Below are 22263 nucleotides of genomic sequence, written 5' to 3'. Positions count from 1 at the left end.
GACACCAGAGATGATGGCACAGTGGGTAAGAGCATAGACATTGGAGTCTATTGGAGATAGCCCCAAGCTCCAGTCTTGGCTTCTACTATTTACAATTTGTGCAGCCTGGGTGTGTCACACATGTCTAGCAGAGAAAATGCTCAGTAAATGTCAACTCTTATAAGGAAAGAATTTGATAAGGTGCTAAGCAGTGAATCAGAACATAAAAGCAAGCTGATTTGTGAAGTTTCTATGTTCTACTAAAATGAGCTGAACTTTGCAATCTGAGAATTTACGAGTTAGTTGTGTCTCATATTCTGCCATTTGTATCATAAATTGCTAAATGTACAGAAAAACTTAAATGAAGCAAGATGTGAAATAAATGTCAGCATTTTCCATAAGATCTTTGGTAGGGATAATTATGGCAAATGCAGTTTCTTTTCCTTACTTCCTCCTCTGTCCCACCACTGCTGTCCATTGAAACGTCTTGGATTAGAATTCTTTATAAAGTAAGCTACCCTCAGTTCATGCTGTATCTTGGTTGCTTATTGTAAAGCTAGAGCTAGGGCTCACAGACCCGTCAAGCCCGTTGTACAGACTGGGTCACAAACCCTTCACACTCAGGTCTATGAGCTAGGTAACAGGAAAAGGACCTGGGAGCCATGGGTAAAAAATTGTTAGGCTTTATACAGAGCTAGGAACTGCCACCTAATGGCCTCCCAGAGCATCCCGAGAAGCACTATGTATCAGAGCCATTAGTCCTTTATACTTAAGTCCGTAATCCAGACACCTGGGTGCCCATGTGCAATTACATTAGACAATAACCAAGGAACACCTGGGCGCACATGCATATTTACATCAAATGTTTGGCAAGATTCTGAACCTCTGAGGGGCCCTGACCATTTTCCTGTAGTTTCCCAACAATCCACCCCTTCAGGGTGCCTCGCCATACAATCTACATGTTCAGAATCTTCTGTGATGCTCCCTTAGTGAGGATAAATGACCCTTACATTTATATAACCTATTGTCTGTTCAGTATGCCTTAAGGCTTGTCCTGTAGTTCTGTCCTTTCAACTATTAGCCGCACATGTCTAGTTAGTAGTCATCACTGGGGTGATTTTCCTTGGGAATTCTGTAGTCATACTGATGGGCAGTTCAGCACGTATTCAGTAGGCCAACACATTGGCCACACGAACACATGTATGTGCCCAGTCGACTCTGGTGCCTGCAGCCAGAACACTATGGGCGAAAAGACAGAAGGATTATTGGTATCAGTAGGGGGAGTTCTCGCCCCTCTGGTAGGATACATGCCAGTTTGCTAACCTGAGAAAGGATGGTTGTAGGAATAGGTATCTTATCTGGTTTATGATACAATACATTATCCACTAGCACTGTTGGACCTGTAGGTTCGACATGTAACAGTATAGGGGAACTCATAATTGGCTGTATGATAATACAAATGTGCCCTTTGGAATAGAGCACTTATCTGTTCCTGGCCATGTTACCTTTACTTGAGGAGGCCAGGTACTTGTCACCCAAGGTGAAACTTGGAAGTCTTCTTCTAATCCTTTCCCCAAAGGCCCTATTAGGCCTTCCCTATGTATATAGGGGGCTTCTATTCTCCAAGGCCATTCCCATTGTACTGTCAGTCCCTGTTGCAAACAGGTTGGGGCCAGTAAGAGAATATTTCCATTCTTGCCATAACCTGGCTTCAAAAGCTTATCTTTAGTAGTGACTTGCAGTTGTTTAAGTGCTGCAGCCCTATGCAACAGAGCTTCCACTGCAGAGGGTCCGCCTTTGTGAGGTCTCTCATTTAGAATCCTGCCAGCCATAACTGCTGTGTCCACCCCTTCAGGGATGGGGATTGGGCAGATAGTCTTAGTCCTGTTTTGAAAGACCATTATACCATTCAATCATTCCCTCTGCCTGGGGATGATATGGCACATGTAACTTCCACTGAATGGGCAACTGGGAAGCCCATTTCTGAACCTCATGTCCAGTAAAGTGGGTTCCATTATCACTCTCTATGACCACAGACCAGCCATACATGGCTGTAAGGCTATTCAATGCCTTCACAGTGTTTACCTGGTCTGGAGCCTTACAAGGCCATACAAACAGCGGACCAGTAGCCGTGTCAACAGCTGTGAAGATGTATCTGAAATTCTCGGACCTTGGCAGTGGTCCGACAAAGTCCACTTGTAATCGAGTCAAGGGCACCCTTCCTCAAGTTATTTGCCCATTTGTATGGGGTACCCGCGGGGGTGTGTGGACTCTCTTGAGCACATACTAGACAGACAACAGGTATTCACTTCATCTTCTCATTTTATAAGCAGGGCCCTTCTTCAAGCTGCCATCCACATGGTTTTGCTGCCAGCATGCTGCATTTGTCAGTGTAACCACTGGGCCACTTCAATGGCTGGGGCTCTCTGCAGCATCTTACCTTAGCCAAGGCATCTGCCCATTGCCCAGACTGGCTAAGAGGAAGCATCCTGTGACATGGAAAAGAGCCATTTCTTTCTCATGTCCCAATTCCCATAACTCTTGCCACATGGCTTGTCCCCATGGGGGTAGGTGGCCTACTATTAACTCTTGACATTCCCAAGTAGAAATCCAAAGGGTTAAACCTTTGTACAGAGTGTAGCTGTCAGGACAGATGGTTAATCGCCCAGGCTCATTTTTTATCACCATCCGTACTGCTCTCAATTCAGCCCATTGACTGCTTTGCCCTGTGCCATTTTCATACTACATGGTGTCTGTTAAGGGCTGGACAGCAACAGCTGTCCACTATGCTGAGGGTCCCATGCTAGAGTCATCTAGCCAAACTTGCTCTGTGATAGGTCCCTGTCCCTCATGGAAAGGTGTAGCCTCCACCTCCATGAGTAAGGGTTGCTTCAAAGTTTCCTCCACAACTTCTACTGGGCCTAGCATAGTTTGCAGCTCAGGACAGAGGTGCTTCTTTGTTCTATATATGCTCCCCATTTAGAAAGAGTGGGAGTCTGAGCTATGCCTGTTTTAGGAGTTGTTGCCCACGTGTGCAGCCAACCTAGTATGGGGTATGTCATCCTTACTGGGACTTTGGCAGTTCCTGTGATAGCTTCAGTGACAATCAAGGCAACATACACAGCTGCTAACTGTTTCTCTATTAGAGAATAATGCACTTCAGCACCCTTCAAGAGCTGAGACCAGAATCCTACAGGTGTTTGGAATCAGTCTTGTCTCTACCACAAACCCCATCCTAACCCATCTTGGGTTATATGTACGTCTAATTCAAAAGGCTTAGTGGGATCAGCCACTTGTAAACCTGTACTTGCTGTATTGCCATTTTTGTAGCCTGGTAAGCCCGTTCTACTTCCTCAGTCCAATCCCAGAGGGCTCCTTTCTTTGTCAGTGCATATAGTGGGTGTGCTATTTGGGCCATATAGGGTACAAAAGTGCTCCAGTACCCCAGAAGTCCCAAATATGTCTGTGGCTGAGCTACGGTTTGGGGTCAAGGGTATGCCTGTATCTTGTCTATAATAGCTTCTGGGATGACTCTCATCTTACCCAACTAGACCACTCCCAAGAATTTGACTGAGAGCCCAGGTCCTTGCACTTTGGCTGTGTTCACAGCCCACCCACATTGTTCCAAGTGACTTAGCAGCATTGGAGCTGCCTGAGTTAAATCTGCAAGAGAATCAGAGGTTAGTAACACATCATCAATGTAGTGAAACATCGTAACTGTACTGGGCCTAGTCCACTTGGCTGGGTCCCCAGACACTAAACCATGACAGATGGTTGGTCTATGCAGATAACTTTGGGGCAGTACTTGAAAGGTCCACTGCCTCCCTTCCCAGGTGAAGGCAAACTGATCTTGGCTATCAGACAAGATTGGAATAGAGAAAAAAGCATTTGCAAGGTCCAATACGAAATGATAAGCTGAGTCGACAGCTGATCCACAAGTCATGAACTGAAAGCATGGCTGTGTGCAAAGGAAGCACTACTTTGTTTAGTTCTCGATAATCTACAGTCATTCTCCAGGTAACATCAGGCTTTTTCGCTGGCCATACAGGAGCATTAAATGGTCTATGAGCTGGACGAATAATGCCAACTTTGTCAAACTACAATATAGTGGCACCTATCTCTGCATGTCCTCCCGGAAGGCGATACTGCTTTACATTAACTACATGTCTTGGCTTGGGTAACACCTGTGGGTCATGTTTAGCATATCCCTGTAACACAGGCTTTACTATCTGTATTTGCAGCCAAAACTCTCCAACTGTTGTTTGCAGGTGCGAACCATAAAGTACATCCATACCCAAGATGTACTCAGCTGCTGGGGATACATATACAACATACAAGGGGGCAATCATCCTATGCCCAATGACAATGACACAGCTTTGACTTCAATAGTATGTCCTCCATAGCCATCTACATGAACTGTGGCCTCTGGAAACGTATCTAGATTGCATATATCAGGCCACATTCTACACCCATGTCCACCAACGCTAATACGTACTGCACATTGTCCTTGACCAACATATTGCCAATTCAGCATGAGGCCTCCGGTCCTTGCCTGCCCACAAAAGACAAGCAACTTGGCCTGCTCCCTAATCAAAATGGAATAGTTCATCCACTTCCTCGTGAGCAACCAAAAAATCCTTTAAATCCTCTAGGCATACCTTGCTACCTGTTTCTGGACATTTAGTGAAACGCTGTTCCGAGTGCAATTGCTGCCACAAGGCAAACAGGACCGCATTTGGTTGCCAGTCAGTTTTCTTGCTATTAACCACTGCTGCAAGCAAGTCAAGCCACATCTGTTTATGGCTGGTCTTGCTTGGTCCCCTCAGGATAAAATATCTGAAGCATTTCTTGGGAGTTTGGTCTTAGCCACCTTTCAGACTCCTTTTGCTTGTCTGCTATCCTCTACTTCACCCAAGCTGGCTATTATGGTTGTTACCTCATGTATAGGATGACCAATGTATGGGGCCAGTATGGCCATCAGTGACCTAAAGGACATTGATGGGGCATTTTGCAGCACTATGTCTCTCATGCTGCCTGTAAAACATTCATCATCCGGACCACGGGTGTTCACATTAAACATGGACTGCCTCATCTCCACCTCCTGAATTATTTGAACCAACTCGGCATATGTTTGCCATTTACTCACAATTTTGGACAGTTCTCCAGTATCTGCCCACATGGTTTGGGCAGCTGCATTCACCCAGTCCATTAAGGAGTGATTACCTGGCCCTTGTACATATCTGTGACTATTCTGTAGCCACTGCCTCAGGGATCAACCATCTGTGGTAATGGAGGCCAACCTTTCCATCTCCTCACCAGAGCATATCACATTATCCACCCCTAGATCCCATAACGGCAGCAGCCAGGGCCCCCCCTCCCTGTTTCTGCCAGAACTGTCTCCCCAAGTAAACTAATTTGACCTGGGTATACAGGACATAGGTGGTGAAATGGGTCACCTGTGGATTGCCCACCAGTTGTCTGCCTGGTCCCACAGGCTGCTGTTGCTTCATTTTCTGATGCACAACAGGTCATGCCTGGAGACACATGGTCTCCTCCAACTCACCACTGGGTTTGTCATCCTCCCTGGTATGAGAAGCAGGGATGACCAGTCGCTGCACGTCGTCCTCCAAGACGAGTATCCGTGCTTCCAACTACTCTGCTTTTTGCTGCAAGTCTCAGTTGGCTTGTATAGTGAGCAGTTGCCAGATTCTGATCAGCAGAAAAGTGGCCACTGGGCACCACATACTCAAGGATAGCCATATTTCCTCCCCCCCTGCCCCCCGAAGGGGCTTTCTGCTGCAAATCTCGAAGCTGTACTGCTTCATGGAGTGCCTGGTCTATGCTGACTTCAGTATAGTGAGCAGCAACCAGATCCCAGTCAACAGGAAAGTGGCCATTGGGCACCACATACTCAAGAGTAGCCACATTTCCTCCTCCCAAGGGGCTATTGGCTCCTGTACCTGCTCAGAATCCTGCTGACTATGCCAATTGTAAAGCTAGGGCCAGGGCTCACAGACCCCTCAAGCCCGTTGTACAGACTGGGTCACAAACCCTTCACACACAGGTCTACGAGCTAGGTAATAGGAAAAGGTCCTGGGAGCCATGGGTAAAAAATTATTAGCCTTCATTCAGAGCTAGGAGCAGCCGCCCTAGTGGCCTCCCAGAGCGTCCCGAGAAGCACTACATATCAGAGTCGTTAGTTCTTTATACTTAAGTCCGAAACCCAGGACACCTGGGTGCACATGTGCAATTACATTCGACAACAACCAAGGAACACCCGGGCACATGTGCATTGACATTGCCATACGCCTTTCTGGAATGTCTTGATTCTTTCATCATTGCATGCGTTCATGCCTTCAGAAACATTTGTTCAGGACTTTCTGTAGGACAGGCCGTGTGCTAAATGCTGGAAATAAGTAAGTAATGCTGGAAATAAGAAAGACACAGTTCTTTCTCCACAGAAATTAACAATCCAGCAAGGGGTGGAGCTGGGGAAGGGGGGTGGGGAGCCCAGGTGAGTACTATACATAACGCCAACTTATAGTCTGAGAAATTTGCTTTTTCTAGAAACAAATGTTATATCAGCACAAAAAAGCTTTTCAGTTTTTCTTTTTTTTGCATGAAGATGTCTTAGATGACTTGATAGAGGAAATTGCATTTAAACTAGGTCTCAAAAGTTGAAATATGGAGTATTTTTTGGTAGAAATAAAGGGAAAGGTTTTTCAAGCAGAGAAAACACCATGAGAAGAGTCACGGGCATGCCATGTTGGAGAGGCTGAGTGAAGGAAATGTAGACTGCTTTACAGGCGGATAACAGGAGAGGAAAATGGAGACAATTTGTAACAAACAGTAAAGCTGGTTCAAAGCAGCACACCTGTGAAAGAGCTCAGGATGCACATTATTTCCTTTGAAGAAGTACAGCCCTTCAGGTGGGCTGCAAGTTGGTAGAAATTCACACACACGCACAAACAAACACACGCAAAATCAAATAAGGTTCTTATTCAATCAGCCATACAAAATTGTTTCAGAAGCAAAATGGCAGCTGGGGGTGGGAGCAGACACCATGTTCCTCAGGGTGGCTTCTCTGGGCATCTAGAGGCCTTTGGTGGGGTGTGGATGGGGGGCCACAGCTGTCCACTCTTTGTCATGCATGTTTTCAAAAGCCCAGTTCTTGGTGTGCCACTGCCCCCTTAATAGCATGTGTCCTCTCTCAAAAACCTCGTACCCCTGAGCGTGCACTTGGATTCTCCTGGCTCTTGCACAGGCTGAGCATCATGAGGCCCCATCTCAGACCAGATGTGGAGAGAAAGTGAGTCAGTGCCCAGGGTCCCTGAGCAGTAGGTATCTCTACCTTCAGCTTTCTAAAATTGTAGAAAGCCCCAAATTCTAGAAATTCCCATAATGAGAAAATGTAACTGTACATGCACCAAACCCCAGCATCCAAGCAGGGAGAGATTTCTAGACTTTTACTTAGAAGAAAAGTAACTAATGATAAAAGTTCAAGTTCCTGATTGTGATTGAATTACAAAATAAATACCCTTTCCTCTAGCTGGAATGCTGCCTCTACCTGGGTATACTTAAGTCCTCACTTCCCCAGAAAGGCTTACCTTTCTCCTCCCAAATAGGTTAGTACCATTCCTAGTCCACTCTTACAATTACCTGTTTTACTCTAAACAAAGCATTAATTATCCATTTAAATCTTTATCCCCAATAAGACTATCCACCCTCCTTGAGAAGGATCCTGTTGAATTCCCAGCACCTACAACAATACTTAGAATAGGGGCATTTTAACAAATACTTGAGTGAATGAATCAACAAGTGAACATAGCTGGTGGCAGTCCAAAGTCCTGGGGCTCCAAAGCCTGAAGCCTACTGCGTAGAGTCACACACTGAAGAATGGCCAATGTTTTGGAGTAGTTCGAGAGTAGGGTACTTGGAGGGTTGGATGACTGATAAGGAAAGGACGAGGGCAGTCAGGAGTGGGAAAGGCAGCTGGGATATTAAATAGGAAAAATGTGTAAATGTCATTGAGGGCCTAGGAGGGTCTAGAATAGCGTGCTTTCCCCCTTACCTCCCTGCCTGCCTTTCTGCAGGGAGAAGCCTCTTAAGCATAGTTAAGTTTGAATTACCTCCCAGCAGGTTTTGGGGGGGGGGGGGGGATTCAAAACCAGATTTAATTTTATTTTTAAAAAGTGTGATGTTTTTATGCCCCAATGTTTTTCATACTGTTATACCTACGGTAAGAGTCTTCACTGAGAATCATGAGGCTTGTCTCTTCCTTATAACTTTTTTGTCATCAGGTTTATTAAAGTAATTTACATATAGTAAAATTTACCTTTCATAGTGTGCAGGTCTATGAGTTTTGATATATGCGTAAACATCTAGATAAAATTTATCCACCACAACTAACATATAGGACTTTATGACCTCCCAAATTCTCTTGTGCCCTTCGTAGTCAACCCCTTTCCCCCCGTAAGCCTCTGAAACGTTTACCTGCTTTCTGTTCCTACAGATTTTTCTTTTCTAGAATGCTGTATAAATGGAATCAGTCTGTTGGCAGCCTTTTGAAACAGTCCTCTTTTACTTAGTGGATTTAAAATTCATCCATGTTGCTTGTATTGTGTTATTGCTGAGTAGTATTCCATTGTATGGATATGCCAAAAATTGTTTATCCATTCACCAATTGGTGTATATTTGGGTTTTCTCTGCTTTTTGGCTATTAACAATGCTGCAGTGAATATTCACATATGCGTTTTTGTGTATGTTTTTATGAAGTATGTTTTCATTTCTCGTGGGTAGACGAACTAGGAGCAGGATTGTTTGGACGGCATTCTAAGGGATTTGGCATTTATCTTATATGATCTGCGGATCCATGAGTGGTTTAAGCAATGCAGTGACCCGGATAGATTGTGTTTCAGAAAGATCCTCATCTCAGTGTAGAACCAGGGAACAGACTGGAGGCAGGGAGGCTGGTTAGAGCATTGTTGCTTTTCAGTATCTTGTGGCAGAAATTGCTGTTTTCTTCACTGTCTTCAATAGAACAGTCTTAGGACGTAGAGTGATGTGAAGATTCTGTGTCAGTTTTCATTGGTGGTCAACTTCTTCCTATGCCCCATTGTGTAAAACATTTTCTTCCACGGACTAGTGGAAATGAAATGGAGTCAGCATTAATTTGAATATGTATCGTTAGTGCTTTTCTCATGCCTTCAACTATTCCTTTATTTACCTTTTTTTCCTGGTTTTTTGTTTGTTTGTTTGTTTGTTTGCTATTAATATTTTAGCCACGGCTTGGCAAGGGAAGTAAGGATTTAAAATGCAACTGGTCTCTTTTCTTTATTTCTTTGTGCTTTTGGAAAAGAGTAAACATTTGTAATGGCAGTGATTAAAAAAAAAAGAATCTTTAATATAGCATAGATAGCTTCCTCCTAAACCATTTTGAAAAATCTAAATTTAACAAAATTAATAATCTCTTTCAGTACCTTATAGATCTACTGTGAAAGACTATTAACATTATATAAATCATCTGTAAATTAGAAGCACAGGATTTCCAAGGACAACCAGCCCAAGTCACCCATTTGGGGATGAGAAAACTGAGGTCCAGAGAGCTGCAGAGAATTCTCCTGGGTCCCCTCACTAACCAGAACAAGCTCCCATTGTGATTTCTAGGGCAAGACCATGTGCCTCCCAGAACAAGAAGGAAGGGATTTGTCTGTATTTTTTTTACAATTGGGAAAATTGCTTCAGGTGTTTTATAAACTTAAAGATAAAAAGTCATGATACGATAAAACTTGAATTTCAAAGAGAAGAGCAATGGTTAGAAGCTATTAAATATGAAGACATAGGAAAAGATGGGACAAAGTAATTTCTTGGGAACCAGTGCTATGAGATTTTTAATATTTGGTCTATTTTTGTGCTGCTATTGAATATTATGACACTAAGACATTCACAGTATGGCTTGTTAACAAGTATGTTATTTTACTGTTGGCTATTTTGAATGTCCTAGACTACCAATGGTTTTGTTTTCTTTTTTTCTTGTAAATAAATCTCATGTTAACTTGAACTTTATAACACAGGGGACACGTTGGGGAAAACCAATGATGCCAGCAATAAACTCTCTCTGTTGGTGCACACCAGGCTTTCCTGGAAGTCCTGCTGTCATTCAGCTGACAGATACTTCTACAAAAGCAAAATGAGCAATTGAGAGACATAAGTCAGTCCTGAGTGGACATGACACAGACTCCCCCATCGTGAGTCCACATCTTAGTCAAATGTCCATTCATTTTCCATATCAGCATAGATGGTAACCGCGTATGCTGACAGTGTGGTTGAGAAAGCCCATTATTCGCTATTTTTTGTCTTTGCTTTAGACGCATGGTTTTCAATAACAGAGGGACTGGGGTTCAGGGAGGGGAGAAAAGGAAGGTGAAATAAACAATTAAAAATTCATAAGTAATGTATAAGTAATCAAAGTGTCAACTTGATTACTGATGATAGCTGAATTGAAGGATAGGACTTGGATAATCAGAAATAACAGATTTCTTAATATTGAAACGCAGAATTGGACATGTGCATCCACTTCAGCATGGAACAGCACTAATTCTTTCACATGGGAGCTTTTCCCTGCAAAAGGTGTGATCAGCTCTGCACACGCATGCTCTTGAGAGGCAGGGATGAGGTCGGACTGAGGGAAATAAGCATGCTCCTCCCTCAGCCCCGCAGGCAGAAAAGTCACATCACCTCTCTTGTTGGGAGAGGCAGGAGGCTAAGGGTTTTTAGGAAACTTCCTTTTCTTAGAAACTGAGAAGTAAGTGTCTGCTTCCTCCATGGGGGTAAGAGAGGGGAGGTGTCAAGGTCACTAACCCTTTGGGAACCTCAGTGGTCTTATCTGTGAAGTAACATTCCTGGTGTCAGGGAGGCTGAGAGAATAAAACACTGTACATATATGTAAAGCACCCACACGGTGACGGGTGCAAAGCGATGCTTAAGGAACAGGAGCGACTCTGTTCAGTCTTCCTTTGCATAATTCCATGTGTTCCTTCTCTGCCCTTGTTTTCCTTGCCTTTCCTAACCAGGTTTCTGATTTGGACACATGGGTGAACAGAGCGCTGTTCTCTGAAATAGGGCAAGTGCGAGAGAGAGTATGAGTGTGTGGCATGGCAAGTTCTATTTCTGATCTACCAAGTGTGAGGCATCTGTGTCCTTGGGTGCTTGGATTTTTGATTTTTGTAATGTAGGACAAAATGAATTAGTTACTTTGTAGCTCAGTTTGAAAATTAAGTTGTTAAATCCCTCTGGTGGGCAGACCCCAAAGAACGTGACAACCCAGGGACCAGTAGAGGGAAGGAGCTGCAGAGGTATGGAGCCACTGGGGGAAGAAGAGGCCAGAGAATGACAAGGGAAAGGGAGAGCAGGCAACACCAAAGTCAAGGAAAGGGATCGTCTCAGGAAGGAGGAGGGAGTCAGCTGTGTCAGATACAATAGGAAGGACTGGGTCTGGTAAAATAGGAAGAAAGAGGAATGAATGGACGTGCAGAGCAGGCTGTAGACATTTCTAACTCTCAGGTACTGAGTGTTTGCTATGTGCCAGCCACTCGCTGAGTACTTCACACTGGGTTACATTCCTGGTGTCAGGGAGGCCGAGAGAATAAAAGGCTGTACATATACGGTGTCTCAAGAACACTACCCCCATATTATAGAGGAGGAAAGTGAGACTCGGAAGAGTTTGGTACCAGCATGTCTAGGTCACAGAGCTTAGACATGACAGAGCTGGGCCTCAGAGCCCTGCCATCTGACCCTAACCACAGGGCCCTCCCTCCTGGGGGACTTGCTTTTGCCCTTGTGGTGGGTGAGGAAGTCAGCTCCGAGAGGGTGGGTATTGAAGAGGCACCCTTGCAAGGGTCGGGGGAGGGGATGGCTAGCAGAGGAGGGTAGGCTGAGGTTTGCCTGTGTTTATCTGCTTTGAGATGGCAGAGACCTCAGCATTATTCAGTGCTCAGCGGGGAGCTGGAGTGAGGGGACATTCAGAAGGCACAGGAGCCCCTCCCCTCTTCCTCTGTGATGGGATAAGGCGGAAGCTATCAGGTTTGTAGGTTTAATGTCAGAAAACGGAGGAAGTTCTCTTCTGATTGTTCTCAGTTCTGTCTATCCTTCCCGCTCTGCTCTGTTCCCCTAAATCAGTCCCTTCTCTATCTGGGACATCCTGCTTACCCTTCAAGCTCCACCTTTGTCACCTGAGGCTTCCAGGGAGCACTCAGCGTCCACCCATCCCACAGGCACTGCCAGGTGTGCACCAGCTGGACCGCCTCACCTCTGGGTGTGACTTCCTTCCTGGAGGAGGCTCCTGGTCACTGGGATTTTAAGTCTGTATTTTAAGACATGTGCCACCCTGCAGGAGTTGATGGTTTGGAAAAGGACGAAGAAAGGTGCAAAAAGGATTATAATAAAAGAGAGAGAGAAATGAGTACAGTGGGTGATTTCACAAAAAGCTTTATAAGGAATGTGGTTTTGAGCTAGTAGTTGAAGGATAGGCCTATTTTTGACTGACAAAGATAAGAGACGGGCCATTTTATTTAGAGAAAGTAGCATAAGAAATAGCACAAAGCTTATTTGGAGAACATGGGGTGACCTAGTTTGGATAAAGTATGGAATGTAGCTGGAGTAGTAGATCAGTGATGACCCTGTTTTATTTATCTTTCTCTGTATCACAAAAAAGTTGTGGACATATTCGAGAACTATCTTAAGCAATCTTTTGGACTTAGCCAAGAAGTTGATCATGAGAGTTTACAAATCATACCTACCATTTTCATTCCAGAAACTAAGCCAGTATCCCTGAGTTTTTCAGGATAGCAGTATCCACCCAATCTCCCAGGAATACCTTTGCGCCTGTAAGTAAGGGCCACGACGTCTTCTCTTTCAGTACTGATTTCAGCATACCATCTGGGGGAGAAGGAAGGTGAGCCTGGGGTGTGCTTGCTCCTGCAGTTGTATGTTCGAGACCAGTGCTGGGTTTCTCACTACTTATAAATCACTATTCTTAATTGCTATTTTTAGACCAAAAAAAATTAAAAATAAAAACCTCTTTTTTCTTTCAGTTAAGAAAAAGAAGCCTAAACTTTTAAATAAATTTGATAAGACTATTAAAGCTGAGCTTGATGCTGCAGAAAAACTCCGTAAAAGGGTAGGTTGATATTTTTATTTTGCACAGAAACGTGCAATGGTTTCATTGTTAAAGAAACTCAGTCATTACTCTTAAAACAATAATAATAATTGTTAAAAAAAATAAAATAAAAATAAATGTAAAAGAAACAGCCTTTGTACAGAGTGGATTTTTCCCCAGGCACATCATCAGCATTCCGTGTGAAATGAATCAAATGGAAAAGAATTGCAGCCACGTGGCCAAAAAAAAGCAGAACTGACCACCTAGGCTGGCTGACCTGCATGTCAGCCCACCTCCACCATGCTCTGGTTGTGTGGCATGGGGCAAATCACTTGGCTGTTCTGAGCCTCAGTTTGCTTATTTAAATATATGAGAATTATAAGTGCTCTTCCTCCTCCCTACTTGGTTTTTGTAAAGATAAGATGAGATTATGAAAAAAAAAATCAACACTGTCAAGTACCATACAAGTGGACATTTTAAATTTTATAGCATCTAGATGCAAAAAGAAAAAATGGGTCAGTCTGATACTCTTGGGATAGTTACTGTTAGATGAAATGACATTAAATTTAACATTCTTCTCACTTAGGGTTAACCTTGAGCACCCCCAATTTTCAGGTGACTAATATATGTTTTGCTTTTGTCATCAGTTAATTTGAAATTTTATTTGCATTTCTTTCTATGTATTACAGTTTTTGAAAATAATGAATTTTGACACTAGAGTGAAGTTATTTGTTCCCTTAACTCAGTCATATTCATCTAATTATCAGGCCCAATATTATTGTAATGTATTTAATCACATCTTCAGTTAATCATGTTTGTTCATGGAAATTTCTCTTTCTGTACTCTGTACTTAAAAGTAATCTCTATGCAATGCTTTAAGTTTTTCTGTAATTTTTTTTTTCAATCAAATAGACATTGGCTAAAAAAAGGAACAGAGAATATAAGTAAATAAACAACAACAATAAAAACACTCTAGGAACTGAAGTGGGACGAGTGGAAATGTACAACAAGCATAAAGGCCTCTGTAACTAGCATTAGACAAGGTTCCAAAGCTAAGGGTTGGCTTACACTGTTCACCAGCTCATAAAAACAAAGTAATTCCTAAGAATATTGTAGCAAAGTCATTGTTCACTGCCCTTAAGTTTAACCACATGGAATGATTTCTAAGTCTCTTTTCTTTAACATTATAAAGAGAAGCCATCTGCTGTTTTGTGGTCAGTTTGTATTTCTTAATAGAAATGAAACAACAATCTTCTTTTTCTGTCACCTCTTTTTGTATCCTCCACTTTTCTGTACTAAATGCCATATATGAAAATGTGGGATGCCTATTGCACAGGTGACTTTGGGATAAAGAACAAATGAACCACTTTAGGGAAGGATTTTTATGTCATTACAATGAATGGTAAAGAAGGGCTCAGTATTTAAGGGGCAAGTAAGTCAGAGGGATGTAAAAATGCTGGGGCATTCCACAGGGTAGTATGCAGTCTTGCTTCTTTGGAGAAATTATGATGTTTCCTCCGGGAGCACCCTGAACCCACAAGGGTAAACTAAGGAGGAAGACGGGGCCACATATGGCTCTCTGTTGTTTCAGAAGCAAGAATTGTGTATTATTGAATGAGTCATCAGCACAATCCAGTTTTTAGCATTGCCTTTATAGCTAGTATTTTCAAAAGATGCAACTTAGTACACCGGAATAGCTGAGGACGGAACTAAGCATGCCCCAGATAAGGACAGCCCCAGGTAAGCATGCCCCAGATAAGGACAGCCCCAGGTCTTATCTCAGGCTCAGGTACTACACACACTACATGAAAGTATGTGGTCACTTTTTTTTCTTCCCAAAAATGTATAGATCAGATCATACTTCACTCATCTATTTTTTAAAAAATAATATTTACTGTTTAAAACTCCTTTCTGCCCCCAGAAAAAATAATTTGAAATGGTATACTGAGATATATTTATTTGTTGGAGTTATTTATTATTATTGTATTATAAGTGTGAAAAAAAAAAAAGGAAAGTGGGGAAAACATAATAAAGCCAGAGTAAAGCCAACACATGAAAGCTTATCCCACAAGTTCCAAACCATGCATGGAGTCAACTGCCTTGTAGGCAGAATAAGGGAAACAGAATCAAACTACAAGGTTAATATTCGTAAGAATAACTGTTCTGCACCAGGTCTAGAAAGGTTCTGCTGTAGATCTTCAAGAAGGGTACACTGGCGGGCTGCACAGCTTCCTCTCTGAAGCCACACCTCTTGGCCTTGTGCCAAAACATTGTGGCTCAAATACAATGAACTGTCTTGTTCCTAAAGCAAAATATAAGCGATGTTGAGGAACAGATCATTTTCAGGCAGTTCTTCACAAACATTGCCTCTTGCAGTTGAGTTGTTTAATAAGAATTGCACAATAGTGTTAGGAACTGTGTGACAAACTGAGAAAGGAAAATTCAGACTGAAAGTAGACACATTTACTTTGCCAGCCAGCTGAGGTGAGAGCAGCACTGCTCTGGTGGACCCTTAGGAAAGCCACACACCTCTGAGGGAATCCAAAGGAGGCCTAGGTCAGAGCCAAAATATTCCATTATTTTTACAACTTTGATGGTGTCAAGCAAACAACATATGAAATTTAATATGAATATTTTTATTCCTATGTTTTAAATCTGGTGATCATACATTTAGGACAGTGATCACAAAAATAGCTTCAACGTTGGCAATTTAAATTGGACAGAGTGTGTAGTGGGCTGAAAATGGCCCCCCAAAAGATACTCCAGTGCTGTTCCCTGAAATCTGCAATGGTATGTTATTTGGGAAAAGGATCTTTGCAGATGTGATTAAGTTAAGCATCTTGAGATAAAGAGATTATCCTGGATTAATCAGTTGAGCCCTAAATACAGTCATGTTTTCTTATAAGAGAGAAGCAGAGGGAAATTTGATACAGACGAAATAGAAGGTGGTGCGCACACAGAGGAGAAGGCAGCATGAGGACAGAAGTGGAGATTGGAGTGGTACAGCCGCAAGTCAAGAAATACAGGCGAGAGGCAAGGAACAGATTCTCCCCAGATCCTCCAGAGAGAGTGCAGCCCTGCCAACATCTTAATCACATCCCAGTGAAACTAATTTTGAACAACTGTTCTCCAGAACTGGGAGAGGACAAATTTCTCTTGTTTTAAACCACCCAGTTTGTGGTAATTTTTTACAGTAGCCATAGGAAACCATTACAGATTTTGGTACTGGGCAAAGGATGCTGCTATTGTAGCAAATACCTAAAAATGTGGAAGTGGCTTTGGAGTTGAGTAAAGAGGAGAGACTATAAGAATAGATATATAATAGAATAGATATATAATAGAAAAAGTCCTAAACAGACTCTTGGTAGAAATGTGGACTTTAAAGGTGCTTCTAGTGAGGGCTCAGAAGGAAGTGAGGAGAGGGTGGAGGAAGCCTCTATCACCTTCGAGAATTCATATGTCATCATGAACAGAATGGGGATTTTCAACATAGTGAAAATGCCATACTACCCAAAGTGATATACAAATTCAGTGCAATCCCCATCAAAATTCCAATGACTTTTTCTCAGAAATGGAAAGAACTATTCAGACATTTATATGGAATAACAAAAGACCGCACATAGCCAAAGCAATGCTGAGCAAAAAAATTAAGCAAGCTGGAGGCATAACACTACCTGACTTTAAACTATACTACAAAGCTATAATAACCAAAACAGTATGGTACTGGCATAAAAACAGACACACTGATCAATAGAATAGAGAATCCAGAAATCAACCCACACACCTACAGACATCTGGTCTTTGACAAAGGCACCAAGCGTATACACTGGGGAAGAGACTGCCTCTTTAGCAAATGGTGCTGGGAGAACTGGATATCAATATGCAGGAGAATGAAACTAGACCCATACCTTTCACCATACACTAAAGTCAACTCAAAATGGATTAAAGAATTAAATATACACCCTGAAACAATAAAACTTCTTAAAGAAAACATAGGAGAGACACTTCAGGAAATAGGACTGGACACAGACTTCATGAATACGACCCCAAAAGCACGGGCAACCAAAGGAAAAATAAACAAATGGGATTATATCAAACTAAAGAGCTTCTGCACAGCAAAAAAACCAATTAACAGAGTTAAAAGACAACCAACAGAAATACGAATGTTAAAGGCACTTCTTGAAAGGGCCCAGAACATGAGGAACATATAACTGAAAACTAGAGGAAAGGTGGCCTTTGGTACATAATGGCAGAAAACTGACCTGAATTGGAAAGCCACAAACCTGGATATTTAGCTACGGAGATTCACAAGCAAAGTACTGAAGGTGTGGCCTGGTTTCTTCTCGCTTTTTATAGTAAAGTATGAGAGGAAAGATGTAAGTTGAGGAAGGAGCTGTTGAGGAAAGAAAAAGAAAAAGCACATGATCATCTGGGAATTTCTCAGCCTATTGCAGAAGAAGCTAAAATTAAGGAATTCACTGTTAGGAAAGTGTAGTCTGGAAGGAAAGTGTGGGTCTGGACATCCTTTTCCTGAAGGGGTTAGGTGTGTGAAGCTTGGGTTCATTTATCCATCTTAGCAAAAGTCAGGGATAGAGATGAGATTATACAGGAAGGGTCTGTGGAAGAGCCTATGGTCTAATGGTGTGAATCCCTGTGACATATACAAGAGACCCCCAGTTTCTGAGAATATGATACCAGCAGAAGTTTTGCCAGCTTGGACTGAAAGAGACAGAGAAAGATCAAAATGAAAGAAGGCTGGCACACTCCCCAAACAGGCTGACAAACTAATCAGCTGCAAATCTGTGCCACCCTTTCAGTAGAAAGGTAGGATAACTGAGGGCAGCGCCTTGGGCCTAGGGGCCAGAGACAAGGACACAGTAGCCACAGCCGAGGATACAGGCAGCAGAGCCTCAAGCCACAGAGGATTATCCCAGACCTTGAAATCTAATGGAATTTGCCTGGCTGGGTTTTGAAATTGCTTGGAACCAGTGACTCCTTTTTTTCCTTCCAGTTTCTCCCTTTTGGAATAGGGAAAAATAAATGTTTTCCTCAGCATATCTCACCATTGTATTTTAGAAGCAGATAACTTCTTTTATAGTTTTATAAGCCCACAAGTGGAGAGGAATTTTGCCTTGGGATGGATCATAACCACAGTCTCACCCATACCTGATTTTTTTAGACTGTTTTGATGATAAGATTTGGGACTTTGGAGCTGATGAGATTTAGATGAGATTTTAGACTTGAGTTGATGCTTGAGTGATTTGAGACTTTTGGGGATGTTGGGATGGGGTGAATGTATTTTCCATGTGGGACATACATGAATCTTTGAGGGCCGGAGGGTACACCCTGGTTAGGCTGAAAAATGGCCTCCCCAGAACACTTCAACACCCTAATCCCTGGAACCTTTAAATGTTACCTTATTTGGAAAGAGTGTCTTTGCAGATGTAATTAAGTTAAGGATCTTGCAAAAGAGGTATTTTCCTGGATTATCTGGGTGGGCCCTGAATGTGTCCTTATAAGAGAGAGGACAATAGAGATTTGATACAGACACAAGAAGAGAAGACACATGCACAGAAGAGAAGATATGAAGATGGAGGCAGAGATTGCAGCACTGCAGCCACAGGCCAAGGAATGCCAACAGCCAGCAGAAGCTGGAAGAAAGAAGGAGCGGATTCTCCCCTACAGCCTCTAGGGAAAATGCAGCCTTGCTGACACCTTGATTTCAGCCCAGTGAAACTGGTTTTGGACTTCTGTTCTCCAGAACTGTGAGAGAATTAATTTCTCTTCCTTTAAGCCACCAATTTTATGATAATTTGTTACAGCAGCTGCAGGAAACTAATATAGGGTATTTATCAGAAGGTCACACAGAGAAAGACATTTAACTTGAATTCTTTAGCACCCCTTAAAATCATTCACAAAAAAAATACTTGTTTTTAAAATTAATATGTGAGAGGGATAGTGTATTTTAAATAGTGATATAATTATTTATGCCAATAAATATATTAGAGAATGTGTTCCTGGCTTGATTTGTCTCTACATCCAAGCTCTCATTCTCTTTCCATTAAGCTGTCTTATTGAGTAAGAGAGTTATCCGTGAGGGGCCCCATTATCTTGCACCTACACACACACCCCTCACATGCCACCATAATAAAAATAGCTAACGTTGTTCAATACTTTCTATGCTCTCTGCAGTGTCTACAAGCACTTTATGTATGTTATCATACTTAACCTTTACAACAGCCTCATAGGGTAGTCTGAGTACTATTGTCGTCCCCATTTTACAGATGAGGCACCTGAAGCAGAGTCACGAGTAACTTGCCATAAGTCACACACCTTGTAAGTGGTGGAGCCCAGATTCCAGCCAGTCAATCTGGCTCCGCTGCCTGCACTCATAGCCACTACACCATGCATATATTTCCTACCAACCCCTTGATATCACTTGCAGACATGTGAGAAGGGAGAGAAATCCTCAAAAGAATGATTTTAATGAACTTGAACGTGATGTGGCCTGACGTTTTGCTATTTAGTCAGATCTTTCAGAAGGAAGTGTGAGGAACATCTGGGTGGTACTTGAACGTTTGCGTTGCACAGCCACAGTCGTGGGAAATATCGTTGTATGAAAACTTAACTCAGTGAAGGTCAAAACGTGTCAATCACAGTGAGCTTTCTATGTGGAATGAGTGGATCCACTGATTTGTAGAGAGCTGAAGTATCTGGGAAGGTTCAGCTTGGAAAATCTGTCTCTGTCCCGTGGTTCGTGATACCCTTAACCTGCTGCCATCCATTGGAAACCAGGGGACATTTGTTTCATGCATGGAGTGAAGGCAGCATGAAACTTTCATGATGGAGTGAAGGATGGAGTGAGGCAGAGAGAGCATTCTAGCTGCTGACAGTCTTTCCTTCCATTTAAAATCTGGATATCTTTTTTGAGAGTGCACATAGGAACTAAATATGTATTGAGAGAAAATGCAATTTATTTAACAAAGACACATATTGCATCTTTTGTCATGTAACTGTCTTTTAAAAAATTGAGTATATTTATGGTCATTACTACTTTATGTTTGCCATAATACAGTTATTCTTTTTAAGTCTTAGGTAAAACTGTCCTTAAACTCAAAATGGAATCTGGGAAATTCTGACAGAATCACTTGGTGACTATTAAATGAGCATTTCAAATAAGTTACACATTTGAATTGATTGTATTTATGTCACTGCATCTTCCTACTAGGGAAAAACTGAGGAAGCAGTGAATGCATTTAAAGAACTGGTGCGCAAATATCCTCTGAGTCCACGAGCAAGATATGGCAAGGCTCAGGTATCCTGCTTGGTTGGTTGGTGTTCATGTGTTCTGTGTGATTGGATTTCTCACTTCCTACTATTTGCATTTTCTCTTGTCCCCTTCTAAAAACTGATTTCTATACAGAATCAGAATCAGTTTCTCATGTATATGCATAAACCCAAGCAAGAAATGCTGTTTTAATTAAGATAATTAATTATTGAGATTGCATACTACTGAATTTAGTGACCTTTTTTTTCTGCTCCCAATTCACGTGGCTTCCCTCTGGTTTTGAAAAGGAGATGAAGAGTAACGCTTCTGTTGTTGATTCCCTGTCACCTCAGTCCCATTCCATTTAGACCCACAGTATTCACATGAGACTCCTCAGAGCTTTAAAGCTCTCAGTTTTATAACTGGGGGTTACGAGTATGCTTAGGAAAGATTTTTTTTAAATATAAAGTGGAATGTATTTTGTTTTCCACTGGCTCACTTCTTGCCACCTGCCTGCTCTCCACCCCCGCCATCTCCTTCCTTATCTGGCTTTCTCCATCCTCCAGCTCCTTCTTGCATGAAGCTTGTCCACCTTCACCTGTAACTGCATAAACCCACCATGTGCCAGATGTTGTCTTAGGCCCCAGGAATATCTGTTTTGTCTTCTTTTATGAGATGCTCAGTCAGATGCGGCCACACGAGGAGACACAGGAGAGACTCAGAAAAACAGAGTTGATGATACTTACAGGTCCTAGAGACAGGAGGCCTGGCACACCATGCGGGGCCACATGGGAAGACATCAGGGTGGTCAGCAGGCAGAAGTAGTAGTGAAGGGAACACTTAGGTCACAGCCTTTATTGGGGTTTCCATGCCAAGGGCACGGTGGGTAGGGTGAACAGTTTAGGATGAGCTTGAATGATTTTGGCAGGCTTTAGGCTACAGGGTGGGCCCTAGCTGTCTGGTACCTGGCCCTGGGGTGGTTAAGGCAGAGGAATATTGTCTCCTGAGGTTTATGGGCCAGATACAGGAGCAGCTCTGCACTGTTAGCTTACATATCTGAAGCTTGCTCCTGGCTGAGCCCTTACTGTCTCTAGGAGCTAGCTAGCTCGGAAGGGCAGTCTCTCCCTAGCCAGAGAGGTTAAGATGTCAAAACTTCATAATATACATAAAATCAAAAAATATTTACATTATAATGAACACTAGAGGTCTCTGTCCTCGTGAGTCTTATATTCTAGTGGAAGATATTTTTAGAATTACTTATTCAAAAAATATTCAGTGAGATCCCACTATGTGCCAGGCTCTGTTGTAGGCACTGGAGGTGAGGCTATCAACAACATATTTTAAAAACCCCTGCTCTTATGGAGTTTCTGTTGTAAAGGGGAAGACCGTGCATAAGACAGATAGGTACAGTATGCTCCCGTAGGCTTGCTAGCCAAGGGGGACAGAATAAAGCTGGGAGCAGCCACTGGACATGGGAGGGTCTGAAATGGTGGAGAGGGTGACATTTGAGTAAATCCCTGAAAATCTTTATAAATGAATATGTATTTAAAGAATATTAGAAAGAGTGAAATATATTAGATCATCTTACCTAATAATAAATGCTGTAAAGAAAGGAAGGTAATGGAATAAAGAGCACACCTAAGATTTCCTGGTGGCAGGTAGAGTGATTAAAAGTGGCGGAGCAGACAGCGGTTTAGATAAGGTGGTCAGAGAAGGCCTCTCTAGGGAGGCGACATGCAGCTGAGAGTGGAGGAGGTTGCAGAAGGAGCTGTCCAGGCAGAGGGTAGGGCAAGGCAGAGGCCATGATGCAGAGAAACAGTCTTGATATAATAAACCCAAGGACAGAGAGAAGGTCACGCTG

General features: G+C 42.6%; 1 protein-coding gene across 8 annotated transcripts in view; it reads left to right on the top strand.

Moving 5' to 3' along the window:
- The window catches only part of ASPH (aspartate beta-hydroxylase), a 222123-nt gene that overhangs the window by 125853 nt on the left and 74007 nt on the right, over positions 1–22263 (top strand). For all 8 annotated transcript variants that reach the window (XM_063079431.1, XM_063079429.1, XM_063079426.1 and 5 more), the window contains 2 exons: positions 13071–13156; positions 20364–20450. In XM_063079431.1, coding sequence (XP_062935501.1) covers positions 13071–13156; positions 20364–20450 — 173 coding nt within the window. The remainder of the gene's footprint in view (positions 1–13070; positions 13157–20363; positions 20451–22263) is intronic.

The sequence above is a fragment of the Cynocephalus volans genome, chromosome 15 (assembly GCF_027409185.1).
Source record: "Cynocephalus volans isolate mCynVol1 chromosome 15, mCynVol1.pri, whole genome shotgun sequence".
Lineage (NCBI taxonomy): Eukaryota > Metazoa > Chordata > Mammalia > Dermoptera > Cynocephalidae > Cynocephalus > Cynocephalus volans.
The sequence above is the reverse complement of the archived record's forward strand: the minus strand, read 5'-3'. Positions and strand labels throughout refer to the sequence as shown.